Source organism: Pleurodeles waltl, chromosome 6 (assembly GCF_031143425.1).
Source record: "Pleurodeles waltl isolate 20211129_DDA chromosome 6, aPleWal1.hap1.20221129, whole genome shotgun sequence".
Classification (NCBI taxonomy): Eukaryota; Metazoa; Chordata; class Amphibia; order Caudata; family Salamandridae; genus Pleurodeles; species Pleurodeles waltl.
The window spans coordinates 330601918-330627705 of NC_090445.1; the positions used below are offsets into that span (position 1 = coordinate 330601918).

General features: G+C 47.0%; 1 protein-coding gene across 2 annotated transcripts in view; it reads left to right on the forward strand.

The window, feature by feature from the left end:
• The first annotated feature begins 3046 nt into the window (after positions 1–3046).
• LOC138299698 (neuritin-like) overlaps positions 3047–25788 on the forward strand; it is a 36162-nt gene continuing 13420 nt past the window's right edge. Inside the window, exon 1 of one of the 2 annotated variants that reach the window (XM_069238188.1) lies at positions 3047–4495. In XM_069238188.1, the coding sequence (XP_069094289.1) occupies positions 4444–4495 (52 nt within the window). In that variant the 5' untranslated portion in view covers positions 3047–4443. The remainder of the gene's footprint in view (positions 4496–25788) is intronic. The other variant, XM_069238189.1, reaches the window with a different exon arrangement.

Below are 25788 nucleotides of genomic sequence, written 5' to 3' on the forward strand. Positions count from 1 at the left end.
GTGCTGCTGGGTCACCTTAATTTTGCATATCGAGTGGTACGAGCAGGGAGGACTTTTTGTAGGCGGTTGGCTTTGGCGCTAGCCAGGCAGTCGCTGCCTCATCATCATGTGTGCCTTAAGGCGGGGTGCGGGAGGACTTGAGGATGTGGAACACCTTTCTGGAATCCTTCAACGGGATTCCGTTGATGGCCTGGCAGGATTGGGAATGGGATGTTCAGATCTTTTCCGATGCAGCCGAAGCAATGGGTTTTGGTCTCTACTGGGAGGGGCGGTGGTGTGCAGAGAAGTGGCCTTCTGACTGGAAGAATGGTGGCGGTAGTATAGCATTTTTGGAGCTTTTTCCACTGGTGGTGGCGGCGTGCCTGTGGGGGAGCGACTTGCAACATAAGCGGGTCTTGTTTCGGGTGGACCAAATGGCAGTGGTGCAGCTGGTTAATAGGCAATCGGCGAGGGAAGTGAGGGTTTTACAGCTCCTGTAGGTGTTTGTGTTGCAGTGTTTAAAAAATGACATTCTGTTAAGAGCGCTGCATGTGCCGGGAGTGAACAATGACATTGCGGATGCTTTGCCTCGTTCACAGTGGGATCAGTTCCATGGGTTAGTCATGGGCGCGAACCTGTGCAGGACGGCTATGCCGGGAGAGCTATGGAGAATAGCCACGTGAGGATGCTTTGACTGGTACTGAATTCCTTAGCGCCATCCACCCGACGGGCTTATGCGAAAGCTTGGGAGGAGTTTTTAGGATCCAGGGCACGGAGACGGGTAAGACAGGATGACACAGTTGAAGACGTGGTCCAATTCATAATGGCTCTGATAGACAAAGGTCAGTCCAGGGTTATGATAGCAGGCAAGCTATCGGCGTTGGGGTTTATGGGTAAACTTTTTGGGGGATACACACCATCAGCAGGTGAGCTGGGCAAACGGATTTCGGACAGATGGGCAAAAGAAGGGGGTCAGAGTGGTCGCATTAGGCGGCCAGTGTCGTTACAGTTGTTGAAGGGGCTGTCAGGTGTCTTGGAGGTAGTTTGCGTCAATGCAAGGGAGACATTTCTTTTTCGGACTGTAATGTCTTGGTTGTTTTTTGGCGCTCTTCGGGTTTCGGAGTTATTGGGTCTGCCGGGGAAGTCGGGCATTCAGTGGCAAGAGGTGCATTTCAGCGGTACAGGTGTGGCTTTGCATATTAGGAGTTCAAAGACCGACCAGATGGGAGCAGGGGTGGTAGTAATTCTCCGTTGACACCCGTAAGTTTCTATCTGCCCCTGGAGTTTGGGCCGCCAGTGGAGGAAGGTGGCTGGTGTTCGAGAGGGTGCGGTGTTTCTGCACAGTGATGGGAGCAGGGTTACAGCGTCTCAATTACTAGGAGAGAGATTGTGATGTGTGCACTCATGTTATTTCTTTTCTCCTTCACAGGTGTGGTGCTGGATCCCGAGGCAGAGTACATTTCCATTTGGGTGGTCGGACACTCTTTTGTCAAGTGGGCGCAGCGCAAGGCCCGTCGGACAGTCATAGGGGAGAATTTGGAGTTTGATCTAGCCCGTTATCATGTGCGTTGGTTTGGTAAAGGGGGGATGAGATGGGGTGAACTCTTGCCTCGCCTACAAAGTGCTGCAGTGAGGGGTCGGTGCCCAGATGTGCCTTGCCTCCATTTGGGGTAGAATGATTTGGTGGCCATGACGGGACTTAACCTTATGAAACTCATAAAGCGGGATTTACAGGTCATTTCGTCCCAATGGAGGGGATGTCACGTGGTCTTTACGGCCTTTGTTCCACGTCGGGTATGGAGGGGAGCGAGGAAGCCGGGGGCTATCGAAAGGGCCAGGCGTAAGTTGAATAAGGAAATTAAAAGTTTTTGTCTAGAGAAAGGTATGACGTTCTTGGAACATTCGGATTTGCGTTTCGAGGATGCTGAATTCTTTAGGGATGATGGGGTACATTTATCCTTTAAGGGAATAGAACTCTACCTTTTGCAGATTAAGGAGAAACTGAGAGGGATTTTGAAGGAAGTTTAACGGCTTTGGGGGGGGGGGGCAGAAAAAGGCAGAGACTTTTTCTGGTGGCGGAGAGAGCTTTATGACAGGTACCGAAACTCGTGCAGAGGATGAAGCTGACAGGACAATTTAGGTTTTAAAGGTGGGGGAAGCAGCAGTAGGTCGCGGCGGACAGGCAGGGAGCTTGACATTAGCGTACAGAAGTAGAAGAAGCGTGTAGGACGGAGAAATAGGTAGATGTGAGTGGAGAAAGGGAAGGCAGGATAAGGTTATAGGGAGCGGGAAGGGAAGGGCAGGGGAGGGGGCAAGAAATTGGACATGTGTTTATAATGTCTAGTGAGGCTTTAGTTTTGTAAGGCAAGGGCCAAGGTTTGTTCAATTGTAGGTGCACCTGTTTCATTAAAGCGGCCTTTTACACACAACAATCATGTTGTGGTGTCGTTCACTCCTCCCCAATTTTGTCTAGCGGCACTTTGACTCGCCATAAAGTAGTGCAGAGTGTTAATATGCCTGCTGCAAAGAACAGAACTACATTTTATGTGGATAGCTGAGTGGATTGGTAAAGCCAGCCTTTACAAGCGCTTTTAAAACAAATGAATGCATTTGAAAGGGGGACCATGGATAGATGAGGGGCATTTGCCAGGTGGAAGTGAGGGACTCCGAGGAGGTGGTCATGACTGTCGCACAGGGCACCACCAGCGCTAAAGCCGGCCCTGAGTACATTGACAGGGCAGTGCGGCGTGCAGAGGATGCAGTGTACGCAGCAATTATGCGTGGTGTAGTAAAGGGGCAGTGTGCGATGCTGAGCACAGAGCGCCATATTGTGCAGGGGGGGGGGGCGTGGTTCTTAGCTTGTTTTCTCCAGTGCGACCTTGGTGGCTGCTCTCACAGAAGGGTTGCAAGGGAAGATAAATTACGGTAGAATGAATAAGCAGGCCGTGTTTAATGGCAGGGCTCGGGCTACACTGGCCCAGTGTGCAGTGCTGTGTATAGTGTGGGCGCTACCCGGGAGCTGAGGTGGTATTAGGACGAGCAGCGCGTGCACGGTGCTCTGTAATGCAGTGCTGGGGGAGGGGGGCTGTGGTGGGGTCGCTGATTCTCGGCATCTATTACCCTTTGCGTTCACCCTGGCCTGTGGCTGCTCTGATAGAAGAGGCGGGAGAGAGAGATGGGGAGGGGACTAGGGAGGAAGATTCACCGGTGAGCACTTCATCCCGTGATACCCCCGCGGAGCTCTCAATAGTAAAGTGGAGAAGGAGGGGGTGTGAGGAGAGGTGAGACACGATGCAGGCGAAACAGCTGCACTGAGCGTTTTTCTCGGCACCGAGGCCTGCAGGTGCAGCTGCCACAGTTCTCACCTCGCCGCTTCTCATTCTCGTCCCTTCGTTCCCCTTCCCTTCAATGACCTTCTTTCAACCTCTTCCTTTTAACACCCTGTCGTCATCCCTTATTCCACCTCCCACCCACTTCATAACATCCCTTCCCGTTTCTCTCTTCCTACTTATTTTTAGCGTGTTCTTCCTCACATTTCTCTGCTTCCCCCACCTTATCTCACCTCATTTTCTTGTTACCCACAAACTCTCTCTTCTTCGCCTTTGCACCCATCCCTTTTCGCACATACTCGCTCTCATCTCCGCGCCCTCTCCCTTAGTTCTGCCCTCATTCTTACATCAACCCCTTCTTTCAGCATCCTTCCTTCCTTGTCATTTCCTCAGCTCCTCCCCTTTTTCAGCTCCTTTTCGCCGTCTCAGCTGCTCTCTCTTTGCCCCTCCTCGCCTTCTTGTCATCTCATTTCTTCTCTGCCATCGCCTTTCCTTTCTTGTCACTTCCTATTCTTTTTGCTTTTTTCCCCGCTGTCCTTGCCTCATTCTCACCCCATCGCGTCTTCTCCCACTCTCCTCTCATTTATATATCTTCTTTTCAGCATCTGGCATCCTCTCCCTCCTTTCTCGCATCCCTCATTGTAACTCAGCCCTCCATCCCACCATCACCTTACCCGAAACACATCCTCCTCCTCCTCACACCCCTCTCATTTAATTCCATCTCGACGCCCTTCCTTCCTTCACTCCTCTCTTCCTCGTTTTTCAACCCTCATTTTCTTTTTATCTTCTCTCCTTCCTCCCCGGTTACTAAATACCCCTTGTCATCTCCCATCGACTCCCGCCTCAAAGCCCCAGCTCTTCTGCTACCGATTCTACCTGTTCTGATGCCTGCTCGCCTCGCCCCTCACACACAATTCCTCTGTTTGGCGTTCCATGCTTTGCTGAAGCACACACAACTAGCCCCCAGGAGGACTGGCAGTGGCGTTGCTTTCTAAAATCCGCCCAAGCTCGGCTGGTATTTGTATGCCTGTCCCTTGACTAGGGGCCTGTCTGTTGACTACTTGACCCCCGGACCTTTGGAAGCCGCCCTAGTGAACTCGGGACCACTGGGCTGGGTGACGCAAGGCCTGCGCAGATGGAGGCTCGTCTCTTAGCAACGTGGCTGTGGCTGGGGATCTTGTGCTCAGGTAAGTCTTGTCCGGTGGGAAAGGGGTGCATGCAGAGGGACAGGAGAGCATGCTATGGAACGGGGTGCATGCAGAAGTAGGGGAGAACATGCAGGGGGAGTGCAGAGCATGCAGCGAGAACCACGGGGAGTGAAACTCGAGGAGTAAGCTTATTAGATGACTCCAGCTCACAAGATGTAGTGCTGCAGTTCTGCGTCTTCGATTACCAACTTAATGCATTCTGGGAGCTGTAGTCCTGGTTCAGGTGCCCCCACTGACCTAACACGCCTGAAAACAATGATTTGTTAAAGGAACGTTCTGGACCGTTGTGTTTGGTGACACAGGCTCACCTGGTGATCTACCCCTTGTGCCAGAGGTGGCTACGAGGAAAACTAGGTGGCTTTTGTATCAGAGTTGAGCAGAAAGAGGTGTAGGCATTTTACAGAGATATTTAATGGAAAATAAATAAATAAATGCAAAAGGGGCATGCAAATCAGTGTAGGAAAAGCACAGTGATAGTAGTGTATACAGGCTATGGTAGGTAGTGAGGGGGTTGTTCGATAGTTGTGAAGGAGAAGAGGAGAGGGGACATTTGATAGTTGTAAACCAAGGTCAATTTTCTATGCACAGTTTAGCAACATAGGACAAGGTGGCGTATGGAAATTGCACACAATCTTAAGCCTATACGTGTAGAAAATACTGCCATCATTTGCCATTGAGACAATATTTTTACTATGCGATATTTGACAAGCTCTAAATATGGGCCCTAGGTCTGTCAGCCGATAGGATTGATTTTGTTCTCCCATAAGGGGTTGCCAAGTTGGATTGAACAGAAATTGGAGAGATTGGCTGGAAGGAATTTATCTTGTGAATTCCCTCTTTATATAGCTGGTGCATCCGGTTGTCCATGATGAATCAGGTTGAGAATAACCAGTTGTCTACTGCGGTTCTGAATTCCAGGTGATTGCCAGTGGCTCTTATTTTTGAATGAAGAGAGTGTCATCGTTTTCTACACTGTACAAAGAATGATTATCCATGGAGTTAGTCTGCAACATATGTTCCGATGCTAGGAACCTTTGTTCATTTTCAGAAGAGAACTTTACCATTTATAGCCATGTGAGTGATGCAACCTGGTAGGCCGTGGGCGGGCTTCAGGACAGGTAATAAATGTGTTCATAGCTGTATATGTGAAAGCAGTCTTGCTTCTGAATTCTCTGGAATCCTTTTATTTTTGAGGCAAATTTAGTTAGTTTGTCCATTTGGGTGTTCCTGGAGAGTACAGAGTCCATGGTACTTCCAAGATTTTGGACATCCTAAGGTATTCTTAGTGATAGTCCAAGTAATTGTCCCATCAAGAGGACTAACCGATCATTACTTTTCCATTCTCCCCACAAGATTACTTTGGTTTTTGCTTCATAAATTTCGAGGTGGTTTTACTCTTCCATTGGACTATAGTTTTGAGACAATTGTTGTGTCCTAAGTGTTGTTTAAGGGTTTTGTGTCATCTGCATAATTGTAGGAGGTAGGTCGAAGTTGCTGATTACATATAATAGTGGTTTCATGCAAATGTTGAATAGAAGGAAAGGTTGTTGCAGCCAGATTCACCAAATTATTGGTGGGGCCTAGGCCATATGAGCAGTTCCATCTAGGTCAAATGCCATGCATAGCCCACAAGATAGTCTGACTCATATACCCAGTGCTCCATGGGTAAGATCTAGGACTTATCCCAGTTCACTTAAGCATGCATAAGCCAATATTTTTTGTTTTTTTTGTTTTATAATTTACCAAGCAACAAGCACCTGACGCCACAGCTACCCAGCTTTGAAGCGGAACAGCAGACAAAAAAACGAAAATAGGTGGCAGATTAATTAGCACAGTCAACGGTTTTGATATCAAAAGAAAACCTGTTACAACCCTATTAGACCTTCACATTAATGGAAAAGTGTCTTATTAGGTCGAAGACTACCTGATAGCAAAACTGCCTGGTTGCTAAAGATTCTTGGGGACATTCTGAAAGCTAACCTAGGAATGCATTCCACCCATTGCTTACCATTGGCTTTGTGGTTTGTAACTCACATTTGCTTGCTTTCCATTTGCTGGTTTTGTTTTAGGCTATCCAGCATGTCTTTGTCCCAACCCTGGAGCACAGCCTTTTTACCACCTATCTGACTAACTCCTTGTATTCTTCCATGAGTGGTCACTTGTTGTAAAATTTACTGTGCATTCAAAGACAGAGGTCACACGTCAGGCTCCGTCTTTCAGGGAGCTTGGTGTTTACTTTTTTTTCTCTGACTTTAAAGTAAGAGGATTTTTGCTACAATCTGGGTGTATGAAAGGAAAGACCCTTTTCTAGCACACAACAAAAATGTAAATGTCTGTAAATAAACTGGAAATATTTCAGAATACATCTGAATTAGCAAAACAGAAATAAAGCAATGTTTTTGTAATTTTCAACTGTGGTGGAAACAAATAATTTAAAATGATCAAAACAAATCAATACATTGTGATGCAATTTCTATACATTATTGTTTGTGCGCTGTTTAGTTTCATCAGTAAAACTATGTTAAAATGTTATGGTAATTTCAATTGAAAATGTGTTGTCTGTGAGAGCAGTGCATTACCACACCATGCATTCTCCACTCTAAGCCCCTCTCCTTCTACGACCCTGTGTTCTACAGCACTCCACTTACCACTCTGTGCCCTTCTGCTCTATGCCCCTCCACTGTACGCCCCTCTACTCTGCAACATTTCACTGCATAGCACAACACTCTTCGACACTCCACTCTACAGCACTCTATTCCACTCCACTCTACAACATTTAACTCCACTCTATCCCCCTCTACTTTTTGCCTGTGCACTGTACGCCCGTCCACTTCATGCCACTCCATGACACTCCACTCTGAAACTTGACTTTACTCCACTCTATTTTACTTCACTCTAGGCACTTTACTCCACTCTACAAAACTCCACTCTACAGCAGTCTGCTCCATGACATTCCACTCTGACACTGCAGTTCACTCTACTTCATTCTAATCCACTCAACAACTCTACTCAACAGTCTACTTCACAACACTCTCCTCCACTCAGCTCAACAGCTTTCTACTTCACAGCACTCTCCTCCACTCTACGCCACAACACTCTACTCAACTCTATGCAACTTCTTCTGTCACTCCACTTTATACCACTCCACAACACTCCACTCCACACTACACTCTACGTCTCCACACTCTACTTATAATGCTCCACTCCGCACCACTCCATGACACTCTACACCACTCCTCTCTTTGACACTACTCCACTCTACTCCACACTATGCCACAACACTTTACAACACTCTTGTGCACCACTAACTTTAAGCCATGCTGAACAGCAGCTATGTTGGTATACAGCATGGTTAAAAAACATTGGCAACGTGAAAAGCTCTTGCATAGGCGAGACCTATTGGCTTTGAAAGTGCTTGTTTCCAGTTAAAGCCAAGTTGGATGGTTTGCTGCATATATGCGATATGCAGGAAAATATACGCATGCGATGTGTGTGTCTGTAATCATATATATTTATACCTACTTGCCTGTTGTTGCAAAGCAGTAGATGTTTGAGGAGTGCATGGTACTATTGAAAAAGTAATGCATGTTTTTTATGTTATTTCTATGTTGTTTGTATTTGAATAGTGATTCCAACCATTATTATGGCTCTGTAATATTTTTCCCTTTAAACACGCTTTTTTGGCAGGCTGTAGAAACCATTGGTTGAATAGTGCATGTTGTTTGTATAACTTTGTTGCTTGTGGTTAGCAGAGAGTGTTAAGATTACAAATGGTTTGTATAAGGGAGTGTAAAAGTAAAATGATCTTTGAGGTCTGTTATGTGCATGGTATTGTGTGCCAAGATACTTGTGTTTTTCTTTGGATCTGGGGTATGCTGTCCATTGCTCAACTAGACCACTGTGCTTTCCATACGTGCAAGCATGACAATCCGGTTTAGTGACTTCATGATGCGATGTTATCCACATGAAGGTGTGGTATGTCTGTAATAGTTCTATCTGCATGTTTCTAGTGTGCATGGTGATGTGATGGAGGAGAGTGGCGTTGGCTTGGCTATGCTTTGCCAACTACATTATTTTGCTGCTGCTTTATGTGTGTGTTGTTGAGAAGTTCTTTCTAGTGTGCGCTGTGTATTACTGTTTGTAGGTCAGATTGGAATGTTGGTGAATGCTTTTGTTTATGGGCTGTTAAAGCCAAAGTATTCGAATATTGGAGGTGTGTGTGGTGTCCAAGATGCACTGACTGCTGGGTTTTATGGTCACTTTTGGGTGCTGAACGTAGCCAGGGAAAAAATATGCTCCAATAAACAGAGTTGCTTTAGACATTTGTGTAATGTTGAGTGATGGCTCCTAAATGTGGGCACACAAACACTGCAAGGCAAATGAGACACAGTACGGTCAGCAAAGATATATTGTCCTTATTTCTAATGAGTGAACTACAACTTTCTTTCTTTCTCAAGAGACGACCCGTAGTATATCAATATTTCTGATGTGCCCTGGGAGTCGATTAAAAATATTGAAAGGTGTGGCCTCACACACACCCTGAGTGCCATGCTTCATCGTAGACCATCCTTCCTCGTCAGAGAATTTACTAGTGGCGGGCCAGCTCACCCATGGTACTACAGGGGGCGCATCGGGATGGAGAGTAAGGGTAGTGGCTGAAATCTCAGTAACCTTCAGTCAGGAACTACCTTTATGCTGTTCTGGAGGAAACATGATGGTTAAAAGCTACAATGTCTAGGAGTTGTAATTGCTCCTGCATCAGTCGGTCAAAAGGTTTCAGCTATTGGCCCCATATGGAGTCCGGACTTTCATCAAGACCAGGGATCCGTTATTCCCCAAATTATTAGAATAAACTAATCAAACATACAGCATGCTGTTGTGAAGGACGGCACTGGCACAGAGATGATTTCGTAGTTAGTTTATTTTCCAGTTCCAGTAACAGATGTGACCTCCACCTCAGCCAGCTCCCAGTAACCGTCTGAGGCGGAATGTCACGGTTCCCATGACAATCTACAAAGATTCTATTAATAAAACACACATTATAACATATCCTCCTCCTTTATATAAAAGCCCCCCACCCCTCTTGGTTCTCAACTTAAAGGTTACTATAACTTATCCAAAACAAAACAAAGTTAGATTGAAACTTGACTTATGATAGACATAACTTAAAACATGACTACTTTACATAATCTTTTAAGTATAAAGGAGGACGCCTTTGTCTCTGCTCCTTCGAATGCAAACGACCCTCCCCGGGACTCTGTTCAAACTCCGGAATATTCTGAGGAGACTCAACCTCTGATGTTTGAGAGATTGTCACACGCTCATCTTCTGAACTCCGAGAAGTTGACATCCCACTTTTGTCCAAATTCTTCGGTGCTCCAACTATGGACCTAGCGGTCTCATCATCAAATGTTAGAGAGCCTGACTCACCCTCTTTTCTATAACTCTGACTTTCTGAGAGCACACCTTCATCCTCCATCAACATAGACCCCTCACATTCACTCCTCTGTGTACCGTACTTCGAGCCCTGCACACCAAATCTAGCTACCCTCCTAAGATTCCACTTTTCACCATTTTCCAACACAACGTGCCATCTCCCAATACCCTAACTTTAAACGGCCCTCGAAACTTGTTTAATCCTCCAATACATCGTCCAGATTTTATTTTTACCCAATCGCCAGGGACAATTTTGTTACTGTGTTTTCTTGCTCCCTGTTAGCATTCCTGCACACCACCATTCCCTTCCAATAAAGCTTTTAACCAAAATGGTGTCAACTTGGTACTAGGCTTCTGACCACGCATTAACTCAAAAGGCGAAGATACAAGTGTGTTGTTCTCCATAGTCCGATATGCCCACACTAAATCACTCACGACCTTCCCTACACATAGTCTATTCACCAAGGCTAGTTGAATGGCTCCCTTAACCATCCTATTAGCCCTTTCTACTGCACCGTTAACTTGAGGATTATAAAGAGAAGCGCGTGCATGTTTCACGCCGCACTCACTTAAAAATTGTTTCATACGATGTGACGTAAGTTGAGTACCGTTATCGGTGACAAGACAGTCTGGGTAACCTTCCTCACCAAAGATTTCAGATAATATCTTTATTGTAGAAGCAGTCGTCACACCGTCTGAGGCGGAATGTCACGGTTCCCATGACAATCTACAAAGATTCTATTAATAAAACACACATTATAACACATGCATACACATACACACTATATACCCTTAGGTATATGTTTCCTTTTTCTGCTAAATGAAGGAGCGCGTCATTAGCATGTATTTGGGAAATCCCTAAAGTAAATTACGACGGGGCCCCATGGAGGAGTATAATGACGCTGGTCTTATAAACAAACAGTCTTCAAAGGTTGCACCCTGCTTTCCTATCTATTTGGTGTCTGTCTCCTCCCGACAGGAGCACAAACATCTCTCTTCCCTTCTGAATAGGGGGTTGTTGGAACACCCCCATTCGGTGTTTGGTTTGATGGCATCTTCCTCGTGCCCATACATATGCTTCCCACCTACACTAGGGGCCAGATTTATAAAAAAAAAAGTCATACAACTTGCTGCTCTGTGCTGTGTGACACAGAGAGAGCAGGAATGCGCCATATTTACTAAGATATGACTCATTCCTGCCCTCTCCCTGTGCTGGTGCCCTGAGTGCTCCCTAGCACCATTGCATGCATCCTTTCACCACAGTGGAAGGGTGCCTGCGGTACAGGCAGGATTGTGTTTGTGCAGGGAGGCATGCCTCTCTTGTACAGCGCAGCACACATAGAAAGAGTAAATAATGAAGAGAAATTAAGATTATGGGGGTCATTACAACCCTGGCGGACAGGGTTAAAGCGGCGGTAAGACCGCCAACAGGCTGGCGGTCTTTTTTTGAGTATTATGACCATGGCGGTTACCGCCATGGTCATCCGCCGCTTCACCGTTCCGCCCGCCAGGGCGGAGACGACCGCTGGGCTGGAGACCTGGGTCTCCAGCCCAGCGGCCGTCACAATACCGCCGCTGGTATTTCGACCCGGCTTACCGCCGTGGATTTCCAGCGGTAGGAACAGCCATGAAATCCATGGCGGTAAGCCCTATCAGTGCCAGGGAATTCCTTCCCTGGCACTGATAGGGGTCTCCCCCACCCCGACTCCCTCCCCACCCGACCCCCAACTTCACCTAACTCACACACACACGACACGCACGCAGGCACCACCAACACAAATACACGCACACACACCAACATACATGTCTACATCCACACACTCAGACACGCACACCCATATACAGACATACACGCACACATCCATACAGACATACATACAGACATACACGCACTCACACCCCCCCTCTACATACACAGACGCACACCCCCATGCACCCACACAACACCTCCCCCCACCCCCCTCCCCTAACGGACGATCGACTTACCTTGTCCGTCGATCCTCCGGGAGGGGACGGGAGCCATGGGGGCTGCTCCGCCGACACCACACCGCCAACAGAACACCACCACGCCGAATCACAGGACGTGATTTGCTGGGCGGTGTTCTGTTGGCGTGACGGTGGAGGTGGAGCAACCTCCACTTCCCTGCCGCCCGCCAGTATGGCTGTTGGCGGCTCTCCGTCGTAAACAGGACGGAGAGCAGCCAACAGTCATAATACGCCGAGCGGCAAACCGCCACTACTGGCGGTCTTCCGCACGGCGGTCCCTCGGCGGTCTTGTAAAAAGACCGCCGAGGTTGTAATGACCACCCATGTCTCTGTTGGGAAACTGTACCTCATTGACGTAATCCCATACATATCAACCATAGTAAATCTCTAGTTGCATCAAAATCAGTGGGTGGATGTATGGCAACATCCGTGCTCCACCTATGCAACACTTTCCAAATACATAGTAGTGGTCCACTGGAGGGGGAGACGTCCGGAACAATGCGTTGGGAACAACGCGGACGTGCAAGCGTAACCACACTTGCCGGAACAGCACTTGGCTTTTTCTCTGCCTTAACCACGCATGTGCTGAACTACGCATATGCCTGGTAAAGGCAGAGAGGACGCAGTCAGGTAAGTGGGATTGGGGCAGGGTTGGGGGTAGTTTTTAGGTGTGGGGCTGGATAAAGGGCTTGGGGTGGGCGTGGGGGGGTTGGACTACTTTTATTTTTTTAGGGGTGGGGGTGTTTGGGATTTTTTTAAAGGGTAGGGCTTAGGGTGGGGGGTTGCGCAGGGTTGTGGCTACTTTTTAAGGGTGGGGAGTGGATAATGGGGTTGGGGCTATTTTTTTTGTAGGGGCAGCGTGGGGATGTTTTTATTTTTTATTTTTTGGGGGTAGAAAAAGGCAAAGAGGACGCAGTCAGGTAAATGGGGATGGCGCTGGGTTATTTTTTAAAATTTTATTTATGGTCGGCGTGGGGGGTGTTTGGAATATTCTTTTTTTAAAGGGCAGGGTCTAGGGTGGGGGTGTTGCACAGGGTTGGGGGTAGTTTTTAGGGGTTGGGGTGGATAAAGGGCTTGGGGTGGGGATAGGGCTATTTTTTTTAATTTTTTTAGTGTGGATCAGGAGATGGCGCAGTCAGGTAAGTGAGGCTGGGGCAGGGCTGGGGGTAGTTTTTAGGGGTGGGGGTGGATTAAGGGCTTGGAGTGGGGGGGTGGGCTATTTTTATCTAGGGGCAGGGGTGAGGGGGGATCAGGGTAGTTTTGTTTTTAGGGGCGGGGTTGGTTGTTTTTAGGGTGAGTGGGGGGTCGGGGAAGGTTTAGGGCTCAGGGTGGGTGGGGGTATCGGTTTCATTTTGTTTTTAGGGGTGGGGTGTCAGGGTAGTTTTGTTTTTAGGGATGAGGCGGGGGTTGGGGTAGTTCTGTTTTTTAGGGGCGGGGAGGAAGGGTCGGATAAGTTTTTGTTTTTGGGGTTGGGGGGGTTGGATGTTTTTAGGGTGGACGGGGGGGTTGGGGAGGGTTTTAGGGCTCTGGGTGGAGGGTATCGGTGTAGTTTTGATTTGTGGGATAGGGGGTTGGGTTAGTTTTGTGTTAAGGGGCGGTGGAGGATTGTTTTTAGGGCGGGTGGGGGGTCTGGCAGGTTTTAAGGCTCCGGGTGTGGGTGTTGGGGTACTTTTGTTTTTAGGGGCTGGGGTGGGGGATCGGGGTAGCTTTAGTATTAGAGGTGGGGTACTTTTGGGCCTTAGGTCGGGTGGTGGGGTGGCATGCTAGAACTAAGCATGCCGTTCCCACACATGCCTTTACAACAATTTTGTTTGTTGTAAAAGCATGCCTAGTAAAGGCATGCGTGGTAAAGGCATTTGTGGTAACAATGCGGTCATTGTTCCGACCGCGTTCTTCAGGAATGCGTGGTTCTTGCATGCATTGTTTGATCATACAGTTAGTGGAGGCTGAATAAAAAATCACTTCTTGCTGAATGTGACCTTGTAGTAGCGCCAAATCTCTCAAGGTGTTTTGGTCTGTCCATAAGGTCACCAGGGCACACCAAACAGTTTGCAGAATGTCCATATATGAGATCAAGTTACTCAATTAAATTCTTAGACACGTCCTTTGATTTCTTAAGATTTATTCTTTCCAACATATGCAACATCCAAGAAGGCACCGACACGTGTTTCGTCATCCAGACTTTTTCAATGCTGCAAAGATCAATATGCATATGAAAACAGAGGTAAGATATATTTACAATAACAGGGATGTATTGCTATTATAAAAATCCTTAATGCCATGTTTAAGAAAAACTGATTGTGTTGAATTTGCGCAAAAGAAAAGTGCGTAGATATCCGTATTTAAACAAGATTACGAGAAGAAATGCCCCGCACCCGTTGCGCAAATTCAATACAATCAGTTTTTCTTAACCTTATTCTGCATTGTTTCCTCTGGGTGCATCCTAGACTGAGATCTATATTTGTCTGAAGAACTTGTGACTGAACTGGCTCACCTTGGTGACTGGCTTTTTTGTCTCTATCTACACCTCTATTTTCTCCTTGGATGTCAGTAAGATGGGCTAGTGTAAATAATAGCCACTTGTTCAAGACCGGATGAAAGGACTTGAATTCTCAGCTGATCAATCTATTTTGGCCAAAGCTAACAGCCCTTGCTAATGGGGTGAGAGAGAATACTGTCTGGTTTCAGATCATTTCCTGGGCACAGTATCCCTCAGTGCAGGAATCATCCTCCCATTAATGCTCTGCTCACTGACATGCTCCATGGTGTTTTGGGTGCTCAAGGTCATCTGATCCCTCTCCCAAATGCCTATTGCGACTAGGTTGAATACTACCGGGCCATCGCTGGTACTCATCCCTACTAAAGACATACTGGCTATCGAAGGTGTTGCTCCCATTGGATCATTAAGTGGACAATCATTCCTGTGACGCACCTATAACATATCTCCATCTTGGTCAAATAGGGGGTCTCATCTTTGTGGTTTTTATTAGGAACCCTGTTTCCCTTAGGTTTCTGTCCTGCTTGGAACCATGGGAAAATCTGGATATTATTCTGGCCCTACCACTCCACTTTGGAACCATTCTGCTGAGAGCACTTTTCACCATAGGTTTGGAACAGCTGCTGCTCCAGCCTGTTATTCACCCATTTACCTATTGGATCTCCCTCTGTCAGATCAAACATACTGTGGAGTGGGGTGGAGCACTCTTCTCTGAGTCCCTCTGCCACTATCAACTGGTTAAGCTGCTGGTAATATTTCACTTACATCCCTCTCACCCACTCATTTCTATCATGTGCTATGGAATGGATCTAGCTTTTAAACATAACTTTATTTGCCTTCTTGTGGAACCAATGACGGTAGTAGACTGGCTTTACCTCAAACCATGTACTCTGAGCTCCTTGCCCTCCTAGGTCAAACTAATTTCCAGGCATCCTTCCAATGGCATCAGTCACTGCCTTGGTCGTAGAGCCATACATGCAATCTAAAAACCACAGAATATCCATAAAAGTCAGTACCTGGCACATACATGTTAATCAGTTCCTTGGGTGCCTTAGCGGTGGATTCTTTGGACACAGAATTACTGCTGTCAGAACTAACCCCTTTTTCTGCTGCTAACCTGAGCTTCTCTTTTTCTAAGGCTATCATCTTCTTCAGTTTCCTAGCTCTCTCCTCTCTTTTCTCTTATCTCTTGCCATGTCCACTCATCGTATCTATTTTCTCTGGCCCTTTGCTTCTCTTCTTCCTCCTGGTGTACTAACCTGAGTTTTTCTCTCTCAAATGCTGTAGCCCCTTCCTTCTGCATTTTCTTAGCTTTCTGGAGTGCTATCTTAAAATTTTTGATAGATACTTCTACCTGCAGATTCCTCTCCTTGTGAATCTTCCGATCAGTCTGTCTGGATGTGGAAAAATTGAATTGCCTCTAATTTGCTAGTATGTGGTGCCACAACTCCCACAAACAGTTTGAGGTACCTTTTGGGGTCACTGTCTCTGAAAAAGAGTGCAAACATCAAGAATTCCACTCCTGTCACTATGGAGGCTTCATGTCACATCACCATGATGCCAGACTTGTGACCATGGCTTTTTGCATGTAATCTCTGTTGAGGAGCAGGAATAAACTCCGTATCCATTTGGAGATGGAGAGTACAATGAGCGACGGAGCTCACACCCTGTTAGGTTCCTTTACTGGAACAGACACAAAGATTTGTTTCCGAAGAAGTCCTTCTGTTCCAACGTCAGGACATTGAATGGGGGACTTGTCTTCATCTCAGTGTTGCTTCTTGTTATAAGACAGGCCTTATGGCCAGTGGGGCCGTTATCTGATTCAGATCTCAATGCTGCCCTTGGATCCTTGTCCTGCCTTAGTGGTCATGAACCCAAAACTTGGTACCTGGCTCTGTTCCACTCATTGACTGGTGCTGCTGGATCCGTTTCTGGCCTTTCCAGGTCCTGTCGGCTTTCACCCAAGATTTGCAAACTGTTTTCCACACTCCTTTGGCATCCTCAGGTCTGTCTTTAGGTTCCAAGAAGCCTGCAGGACCTTTAACCATTCCTCCACAGGCAGCCCCCACCCTTGCTGTGGTTGAACCCCGCTTCTACTTCTGGCAACTGAAGCCCTTCCTATTTGCTTTTGGGTCCAGCACCAACACCAACAATGTCTGGGAGCAGAATGTTTTTGAACATGCTGGAACACATGGAGAAGGGTTATATTGGGCTTTACATGGGACTAGCTGACTCCTTTGTCAAGGGCATTCGTGCCCAGAAAGTAAGTACTGAGGCAAAATTTCCTTCCTCTTATTCAGACCTGGAAGAAAGACCCTCTTTGAATCTCCAGAACTCCAGCCGATTAAATGCTTATCTTGAGGTTTTGGATTCCCACATCCCATATCCCAACACATCTCCTTCAACTGATGTGGTGACATGTTGTTCAGGTCTAGTTCTTCCATCTGTCATCTTTATGTGCAGGTTGTATGGGAAAAAGCTGGATTTATTAACTGCTAATAGCATTCACTAGAACTGGAATCTAGTGTTTGATCAATGCTTGCTGCCAACTGTGAGAACTTTTTAGGAGTCTCAAGGCTATCAGTGGCTATTGGGCTTAAACTGTAAAACCAGAGCCCAGACCCCTAATGTCCTGAGTCTTTACTTTACTATTGAGCCCAAAACTGAGAACCATGTACGTCCTTTTAGCACTTGACCCTCAACATAGGAAAGCAGTTCACTGTTTACTCTGGTAGGTGGTGTGGGGGTAGAGACTTAAAACTCAATTAAATATTTATTACCAGTCAACATATGAACCTACAGCTAGAGCATTTACTCAAAGAGAAAAGGTACTCAGTCCACAACACAACATTGTGGGAAAAGCAAAATGTGATGCAGTTATTAAGAATATAATTTTTGTGTTACTGGAATAGCAGTTACTAAACAAATGCTAGTACCTTGCTAAGGCAGTGTATGATCTATTTAGTGTGAGCTACAACTCATTGCCCTTTTAGGAACCAGGTAAGTATAGGTCATCTGGTGCTATGTTTCTTGCTGTAGCTCCACACAAGAAACAGGGCTAGGTTTGCGATAACATGTATCAGATTCTCTGGTCACAGACCTTTACCTCTGTTCTTGTGCACTGCACTATAGTCTTAATAGACCTGGACATATCAGCCCACTCTTGGAGCTGCAGCTTGGGACTGCATTGGTTCCAGTGGTGTTCCGTCCTTCACAGCTCACTAAGAGGAGAAGTGTTGACTAGGCCCTGGTCCTAATGATGTTGTTGGGATCTCTGGCTTCACATCAAGTGCAGAGGTGTGCACTCTGGCAAAGAAGGCAGTATGCACCAGGGAGATATGAAGGCAATGTACTGTATTTGCTGCTCAAATTCAAGTACGCCCTCCTTTGTGGTTCTTCCTCTGGCCAAACAAGAATTCACCCCCTCACCAAAACAAGGTGGAGAGCAATGATCCAGCAGAGGTCAGCAAAAGACCTCAGATTAAGGAATTAAGGGGGTCATTCCTACCCTGGCGGTCTATGACCGCCAGGGTAGGTGACGGAGGAAGCACCGGCAACAGGCTGGCGGTGCTTCCGGGGGCATTCTGACCGCGGCGGTAAAGCCGCGGTCAGAAAAGGGAAGCCTGCGGTTTCCCGCCGGCTTCCCGCTGCCCCAGGGAATCCTCCACGGCGGCGCTGCAAGCAGCGCCGCCATGGGGATTCCGACCCCCTTCCCGCCAGCCTGGTTCTGGCGGTTTTCACCGCCAGAACCTGGCTGGCGGGAATGGGTGTCATGGGGCCCCTGGGGGCCCCTGCAGTGCCCATGCCACTGGCATGGGCACTGCAGGGGCCCCCTAACAGGGCCCCACATAGATTTTCAGTGTCTGCGTGGCAGACACTGAAAATGGCGACGGGTGCAACTGCACCCGTCGCACCCCTTCCACTCCGCCGGCTCCATTCGGAGCCAGCATCCTCGTGGAAGGGGATTTCCCGCTGGGCGGGCGGGCGGCCTTCTGGCAGTCGCCCGCCAGCCCAGCGGGAAACTCAGAATGACCGCTGCGGTCTTTTGACCGCGGTACGGTCTTCTGGCGGTTCCCGCTTGGCGGACGGCGACCGCCGCCCGCCAATCTAGGAATGACCCCCTAAATCTTGTAGAACCACCAAGTCTCTCAAGGTGCTTTTGGTTTCAAATGAGAAGACTGCAGAAGTACAGTCTCAATTTGTGAGCTGCCACTGCATTCGCACAGGCTTGGGGTTCACTATGGGGAGACCTCAAGATGTAATTGTGATCTCTGTGAGCACCTAGCCATTCACATGCACTTCAGATTCTACACATGCCTCAAGGTCAACAGGGCCTCAAGGGTTTACCACACAGCTTGGCACTGCAGATTGTTCCTTGTGTTGCAGTGTGATGTGTTTCTTTCCTCCTGCCTCAGCTCTTCACAGTCCTCCTTTTCAAGGCAGCATCTTTTTTGCATTAGGCACCCCAGCACCCCTACTCAGCAGACAGACAGCTCCTTCCTGCATGGCAGGCTTGAGGCAGCTTCTTTTGGCAGTGTTTCAAAACATCCAGGTTCTTGTTCCTGAACATGGTGAAAGGACATTGTGAGTCAGGAACCCTAGTCCTGGATCAAAGAGTTTCTTGGTTGCCCCTTAAGGGCAACCCCAGGATTCTATTAGCGGTACCAAAATCTTGGCACACTGACTGGTAGTTTTGGACCCCTAATTGTAGCTGGCTTGCGGACAGAGTATAGATATTCTACAAGCCCACCATGAGACTGATTTCCGGCTATTCTTGACTTTTGTGCAGACTTTTACTAGACTTGTCCAGCCACAGTCTGTTTGACAGAGTCAGCTGATGGTGGGCTGGAGTTAGTGGTCTGCTCTTAGGAGAGAACCAAAAAAAGGCACAAAAGAGGGAGCGGTTTCTCCATTTAACTACCATTCAAACTGTTGGAGGTAGCACTTGTAAGGAACAATGGAGCAGAAATGGGGAGGTGCATTTCCCTACACTTCATAAATACCTTTTGTCTCCTCTCCAGACTAGAAACCCAAGAATGCTTTGGAGGATCGCTTCAATTTGTATTGCTCTTCAGGGCTATCTACAACCTCCATCATATGTACCACTTTATTTTAGGATATCTGTGAGAGGAGGCCTCTTTTTGCATGGTTAGCCCCCACTGTTTGCCTGATGTTGATGTATTCTAGAAGTTCGTAGTGCCCAGGGCCCCTGCTAACCAAGTTCCCTGGGCCAGAGGCCTTTCTCTAAATCTGTTGTGATGCTAGGCACAATTGGATACACTCTTAACTACACCTATAAGTCCCTAGTAAATGGGTACCCCAGCACCCAGGGAAAGGGATATTAGGAGTAGACCCATGGGGCAGCAGCACTGGTTGTGCCACCCCCAAAGGCCCTGCACCCAGATGCACCCAGCATTGCCATTGCAGGCTGAGTGTACTGGGGCAAACCTAAAAAGACAAACTCGACATTGCACCCTCTCCATGTGCCCTGTCCACCCTACACTGCATATATTATGGGTACGTCACCCCTCTGGCAGGCCTTCCAGCTCTAAGGCAGGGTGCACCATATCATGTGTGAGGGCATAGCTGCATGAGCAATATGCCCCCACTGTGTCCTTGACAAACAAAAGACGTAATGAGTGAATAGAGCAGCCATTTTAAATACATGCGCTGGACACTGGTCAAACACAAGTTTCCCAGCTACATGATGGCTACTCTGCACCTGGGGTTGTTTGGTATCAAACAACTCAGAATATTAAATCCAAACTGGTGCCACTGTTGGATTTAACCCTAAATGTACCCAGGGGTCACCTCAGAGGTGCCCCCTGCTAAAGCTAACCCTAACTGGCATAGTTGCTGACTGGTTCCATCCAGCCTGCCACTCCAGACTGCCAATATACAAACTTGGGGGAGATCCATGGCTCTCTGGTTTGAAAGACAATGCCCTTCCTGGGTGGAGGACCTAGCACCCCCTCCTCAGGAATGTGCAACACCCTGGCGGCGAGCTTCAAAGAGCTACAGCCCCTGAAACTAGAGCCCCCAGGCCTGCTGCTAGCAGCAGAGAGCTTGCCCCCTTGCAAACCCCACTTTGGGAAGGAGCAAAGGAGGGAGACCAGACAAAGGGTAGGAGGAGTGGCCTCACTGAGCATGCACCTCCCACAAGGGCTTGCATGCAAAGTGGAACCTCTATCTCAGTTTTCTCCATCTTGGAATGGAGGAAAATAGCCAATCAGGTTTAGGGAAGTGACCCTTCCCACAGGAAGTGTTCACTGTAGTGGGTGTAGCCACCCAAGGGTAAGTGTCCCATTGGACACTACCAGGTTCCCCCTAAAACGCCCACTAAATTCAGTATTTAGTGGGATCCCCTAGACCAGGAATTTATATTGAACAGGAAGAAAGAAGACAGCACCAAAGAACCCACCAGGACGAGAACCGAGGGCCTGCTGCACCAAAAGAGGCTCTGAGACCCCTGCTTGCTGCACCAGAGTCCCAACAATCACCACTGCGGAAGAGCTGACCACTGGACCGACCTCAAAAGCCCCAGAGGGCCTCTAGGCTTCTCAAATAGCTTAAACTCCTTCCTGAGTGGAGGCACCACTCAAGAACATCATGAAACCTGCAAAGGACCAACAAACCAGTGAGGGTCACTTCACTGAATCACCAATATCTCTGCGACTGGAAGTCACAGCTAGACCCGATAACACATCGATGACCACCCGGACATGACCCACATCTGTGCCAAGTTTGGTGGCACTGCGCCCTCTAGTGGCAGAGTTACAACAATACCCTGGGTACTGGTCGGCTGACGTTGGTCCAGCAGAAAACCAGCTCCCCCAGAGCTGAAAAAGGATCAGGAGGAAGCCCCAGTTGAGGGACTTCAGGAGCACCCTGGACCACTGACCAGAGTGCCTCCGTTGTCTTGTAAACCACCCTCAAAGAGACTCACCTCCAGCTCCAATGGACTCTGTTGTGCACAGCACCCAAGACCTCCAAAATGCCCTGCACCTGGCCGCCCAGGGCCTTGCATCCCAGGATCTGCTGTGTTCACCGGGTCCCCAACCCCTTGTGACCTTGACAGCCCAAGGGGACCCCAAGGCACCATCTTTAACTCTGCAAACCTGCTCCTTTTCCAAGTGGCCCCTCCAGGTGGCCCTGTGCCAAAAACCTTTCCAACGCTGCACCCGCCAGAACCGGGAGCTGCCCGAGACTCTCTAGCTGGCAGTGTGCCCACCGACCACTCCAGCCATTCTGCAAGAGAAGAGACCGGTAACGTAACCGTGGTTTTTTTAACTGCATTTTTAAAGGTGACTGTGCATTGATTCTAACAGTGTGTAATTACGCACAGAAAGACTAACTTTGCCAAAACTTTAAAAAGTCATAACAAGAAAAGTACCTAATGTATTCTAAAGATCTTGGTCTTAAAATGTATATAAAAGTCTGAAGTATTTTTATAAATTCTGGTCTCGAGTTATTCATTGAGTGTGTGTGGTGCATGATTGGATTTGTGAGTACAGCAAATACCTAGCACATCTCCTGGATTAGCCTAACTGCTCGACCTTAAAAATTGGAGCATTAGGTGGCCTGATTTTAACCTCTGGAAACTAATGTGTGGTTGCCTGAACCCTCTGCATAGTGTACTCGATTTTGTGCACTGCATAGAGGGCCAGCCTCCAACAATATCAAAATAGATTTATAGGTTGCCACAGTCACATGCAGCACACTCGCTTCATGCACATTCTACTGTATGTGTATACTACACAAGTGTCATCCATGGATGGAGTGAAAGGCCCAGTTGTAGGGGTGTGACAGATAAATTTAAAACCCAAAGAACAAGCGGGTGTGTCTTTCCCTGGAATCTGGTAGATTTAAAAAACTTGCCCTGCTACTAGAATCTTTTTCTTCCACAACTGTCAGTCTTCTACAGCCCAGGGAGCTGCAGGTAGTCACTCTCTGCAAAAATGAGGGTACACTTGGTGTGCCCCTCTAGTCCAGAAAGCCCATCTCTGGGTTTTGTTCCATGTCACAAGAAACCTTCGGCACGTTCATGATTGTTGTCTGTGTGTGTGTGTAGGTTAAAAGTGAGAAAAAAAAAACCAGAACTGGGAACTCAAGATAGGGAATACACTCTACAGGGAACCTTTTGTGTCCCAACTTGATCCCTTCATAGAACCTGGGAAAAGCCAGATTTTCACTGGTTAATGGAAAACGTGAAGTTTATCTATGTTGTGCATACGTTTGAGGACAGAGTTGCAGAGTTTAGTTGTTTCAACTGAAGAAGGTCTCCAACATAAGCAGAGTATCTAGTAGGTTGGGATCTAGTTATTTATCTAAGAATGCACTTAAACCTCTGTGTTTTTTATGGTCCTGATAAACTTCAGATCACTTTTAAAACTGTCTGTGTGGGTGATGCAAAGTGTTTTTAAAGTGATATTGCATGAAATTGGTAGCTAGTAAAGGGCTTTAAGCATTGATATAATTTGTGGTTTAATAGAAATTGGGGACTTCCGGTACAAAACACTTTTGTGATTGCAAAGCCTGTCTATTGCAAAAAATAGGCTTTGCAACAATGAAGGAGCATTTCGCTAGTACAAAAATAAAGAAAGAGATGTCCCTCTCCATTTTGGGACTTTCAATGGTGTTTATTAATGCTTCGTGACTGCAACCAATTGTAATGACAACAGTGGTTCCAAACCATTGATCAGTTGTCGAACCCTGAATTGAGCGTGTAACCAATTAGCCAAAGGAAAGCTGTTCCTATTGGACAGTTTCTCATTTGGGAAAGGCAGGGCAGACTCGAGGAGAACAGACAGTAGTCATAAGGACCAGTGCATGCTCCACCAATTTCTTTCCTGCAGGACAACTTTTGTGTTTAGAAAAGCAGCATCTGCTCCTTTAATAGAGCAGACCAAGCGAAAAGGCAGAGGAACGCTTTTATGGTCAAACGTAAGCTTAAAGTCAGTGGGTAATAGGCAAATAAAGCTGAGTTATGGATGGTTAATGGATTGTGATGTAGTGTTTTTTCAGAAGGTAAGTCTTCAACTCTTTCCTAAATTTGAGTAGCATTGGGAAATGTTGTTTTTGATCTTGGATACATAGATGGAAAAGGCCTGTAGTCTTATGTTTTTTCTCTTTCACGCTTCTTAGTATGCAGTATGATGGTTTCCTAGCTGTGTGTGTGCCGAGAACCACAAGAAATAACGAGCTAGTCTACAAGATAACCAGGGGTGCTGGCTTTATAAATGTTGCAGCTGGTTTTGAAGATGATGTGGGCTGGCAAGGGTAGCCAGTGGAGTTCATCAGGGTTGAGGCGTGTGCTAAAATTGAGCTGATGATTTCTGGTGTGTGGCACCGGTACTTAATTGTCAACACCGGCACTTAAGACAGTCTGCCACATAGTGGCACTGTTTGTCTCATTTGGAAATTAACTCAACACAGTTGTTTTATTAATTCTAATAACGTATACCTGCCGGCAAGCCATTCTTATAGCTTTGGGGACCTGGACTAGTCTGAACTGTCACACTTGTAGGAGTGTGTTGGTACTGTCATTGATACTAATTCTTTTACAAATTAAGCACTGGTGTGATGGATCATATTTCTCCAGGCTCTGGATGAGTCGTGCTGCAGCATGTACAATGCCCCAAAGGGTGCTAGTGTAGTGCCTGGGAGGCCATGGAGTACGGCACTACCACCATCTATTATATACCATTATATAAAAATAATAAATGTTCAAGTTCTCTATTTTATTGGAATTTTTAGAGTAGAAACAGCAAATGCACTGGCTACTCATACATGTTTGGCATCCTTGAGAGTGAATCTGATTGACACAGACTGATCTCACTAGTAACCGTGATTCTTTGCATTAAAGTATGTGCAGGGCTCATTGGTTGACTCCTGGACATGACCCTCTCTGCAGGGTCTCTCCCAAATATTTTGCCTTTTACCCTCCACTTTTTGCTGAATTTGTTTTTGTTGCCTTTAGGACTCTGTGTACTTTGCCACTACTAACCAGTGCCAAAGTGCTAGTGCTGTCTCCTCAAAACATATTTAAATTGATTTATATCCAATTGACATATTTAATTAGCTTATGAGTCATATATACATATTGCGATACAACTGATTTAGCATATCGGTTTCAACACAAAATGAAGTGACAGATATCAAAGTAGTCAATTAGCATGTTTGGTTTACATGTACGTTTCTTGGAGAGTGGTACACTTTAAACCCAGGGCCTGTAAATTAAATGCAACTAATGGGCCTGCAATACTTACTGTGCCACCCACCTAAGTAGTACTCTAAAACTTGTCCCAGGCCAGCCATTGCAGTTTGAATACAGTGTCATACTTCAATGTTGACTTGGCATTTAAACCCCCTTGCCAAGCCTTAACTTTCCTTTTTATTACATATGGGTCACCCCTAAGGCAGACCCTAAGTTGCTCATAGGACAGGGTGCTGTGTAATTAAAAGGTAGGACATGTGCTTTTAAGTTTTATATGTCCTGGTAGTGAAGAACTCCTAAATTCATTTTTCACGACTGTGAGGCCTTCCCCTCCCATAGGGTAACATTGGGGATTTCCTATTACATCTTAATAAGCTGTAATCCTAATTGAGCGGAGCTAGAAATGTCATGTTTGGTACCTAAGGAATTGTATTGAAAAACTCTCTTCAATGGTAAAATCAGATTTTTCTAAACAAAGTTTTTTAACTGCCACTTTTAGAAAATTTATATTTCCACCCTATTATCCCTCGGTGCCTGCAGCCTGTTTTGGGTCACATGACTGGGTGTACCTGACACTTAGACTTTGTGAATTCCTCCCAGACAGTCACAATAATGGGAATACGTGCCATCAACTGGCAGGATGGGGGGCGGGGCTGAACACCCCCTCATTTGCACCTGAATATGTTGTGCCCTGTCTCTTCACAATAGACCTAATGACCTTGTATTGTCACTGCAGCTAGCTTGGAGCCAAGGCAGGGGAGTCAGGAAATTCCAAGAACTCCAAAGAACCTTTAAAGAAACTTCTCCCACCTTCCAGGAGAAGCGCACCAGGGTATAAAAATAGGACCTTCAAACCGACTCTCAGGCCAGTACTGGACCTGCGAAGGACTCTCAGAGGACTGCCGGCTGCTGTGACCTGCTGTGCACTCTGCCAGACAGCTGGTTTACCTGGAAGGACTGTGTTGCTGCCTGGAGTCTACCTTGAACCCTCAGAGGCCAGCCCTGCAGTTTAGGCCCACATCTACAGCTGCACCCAGGTCTGCCAGAAGTGACTCGAAGGGCTAGTTTGCTGGCCTCATGTTCAGGGCCCCAGGAAGTTAACAGGTTTCCACCATCTTGACCTCACACCTGGATCCA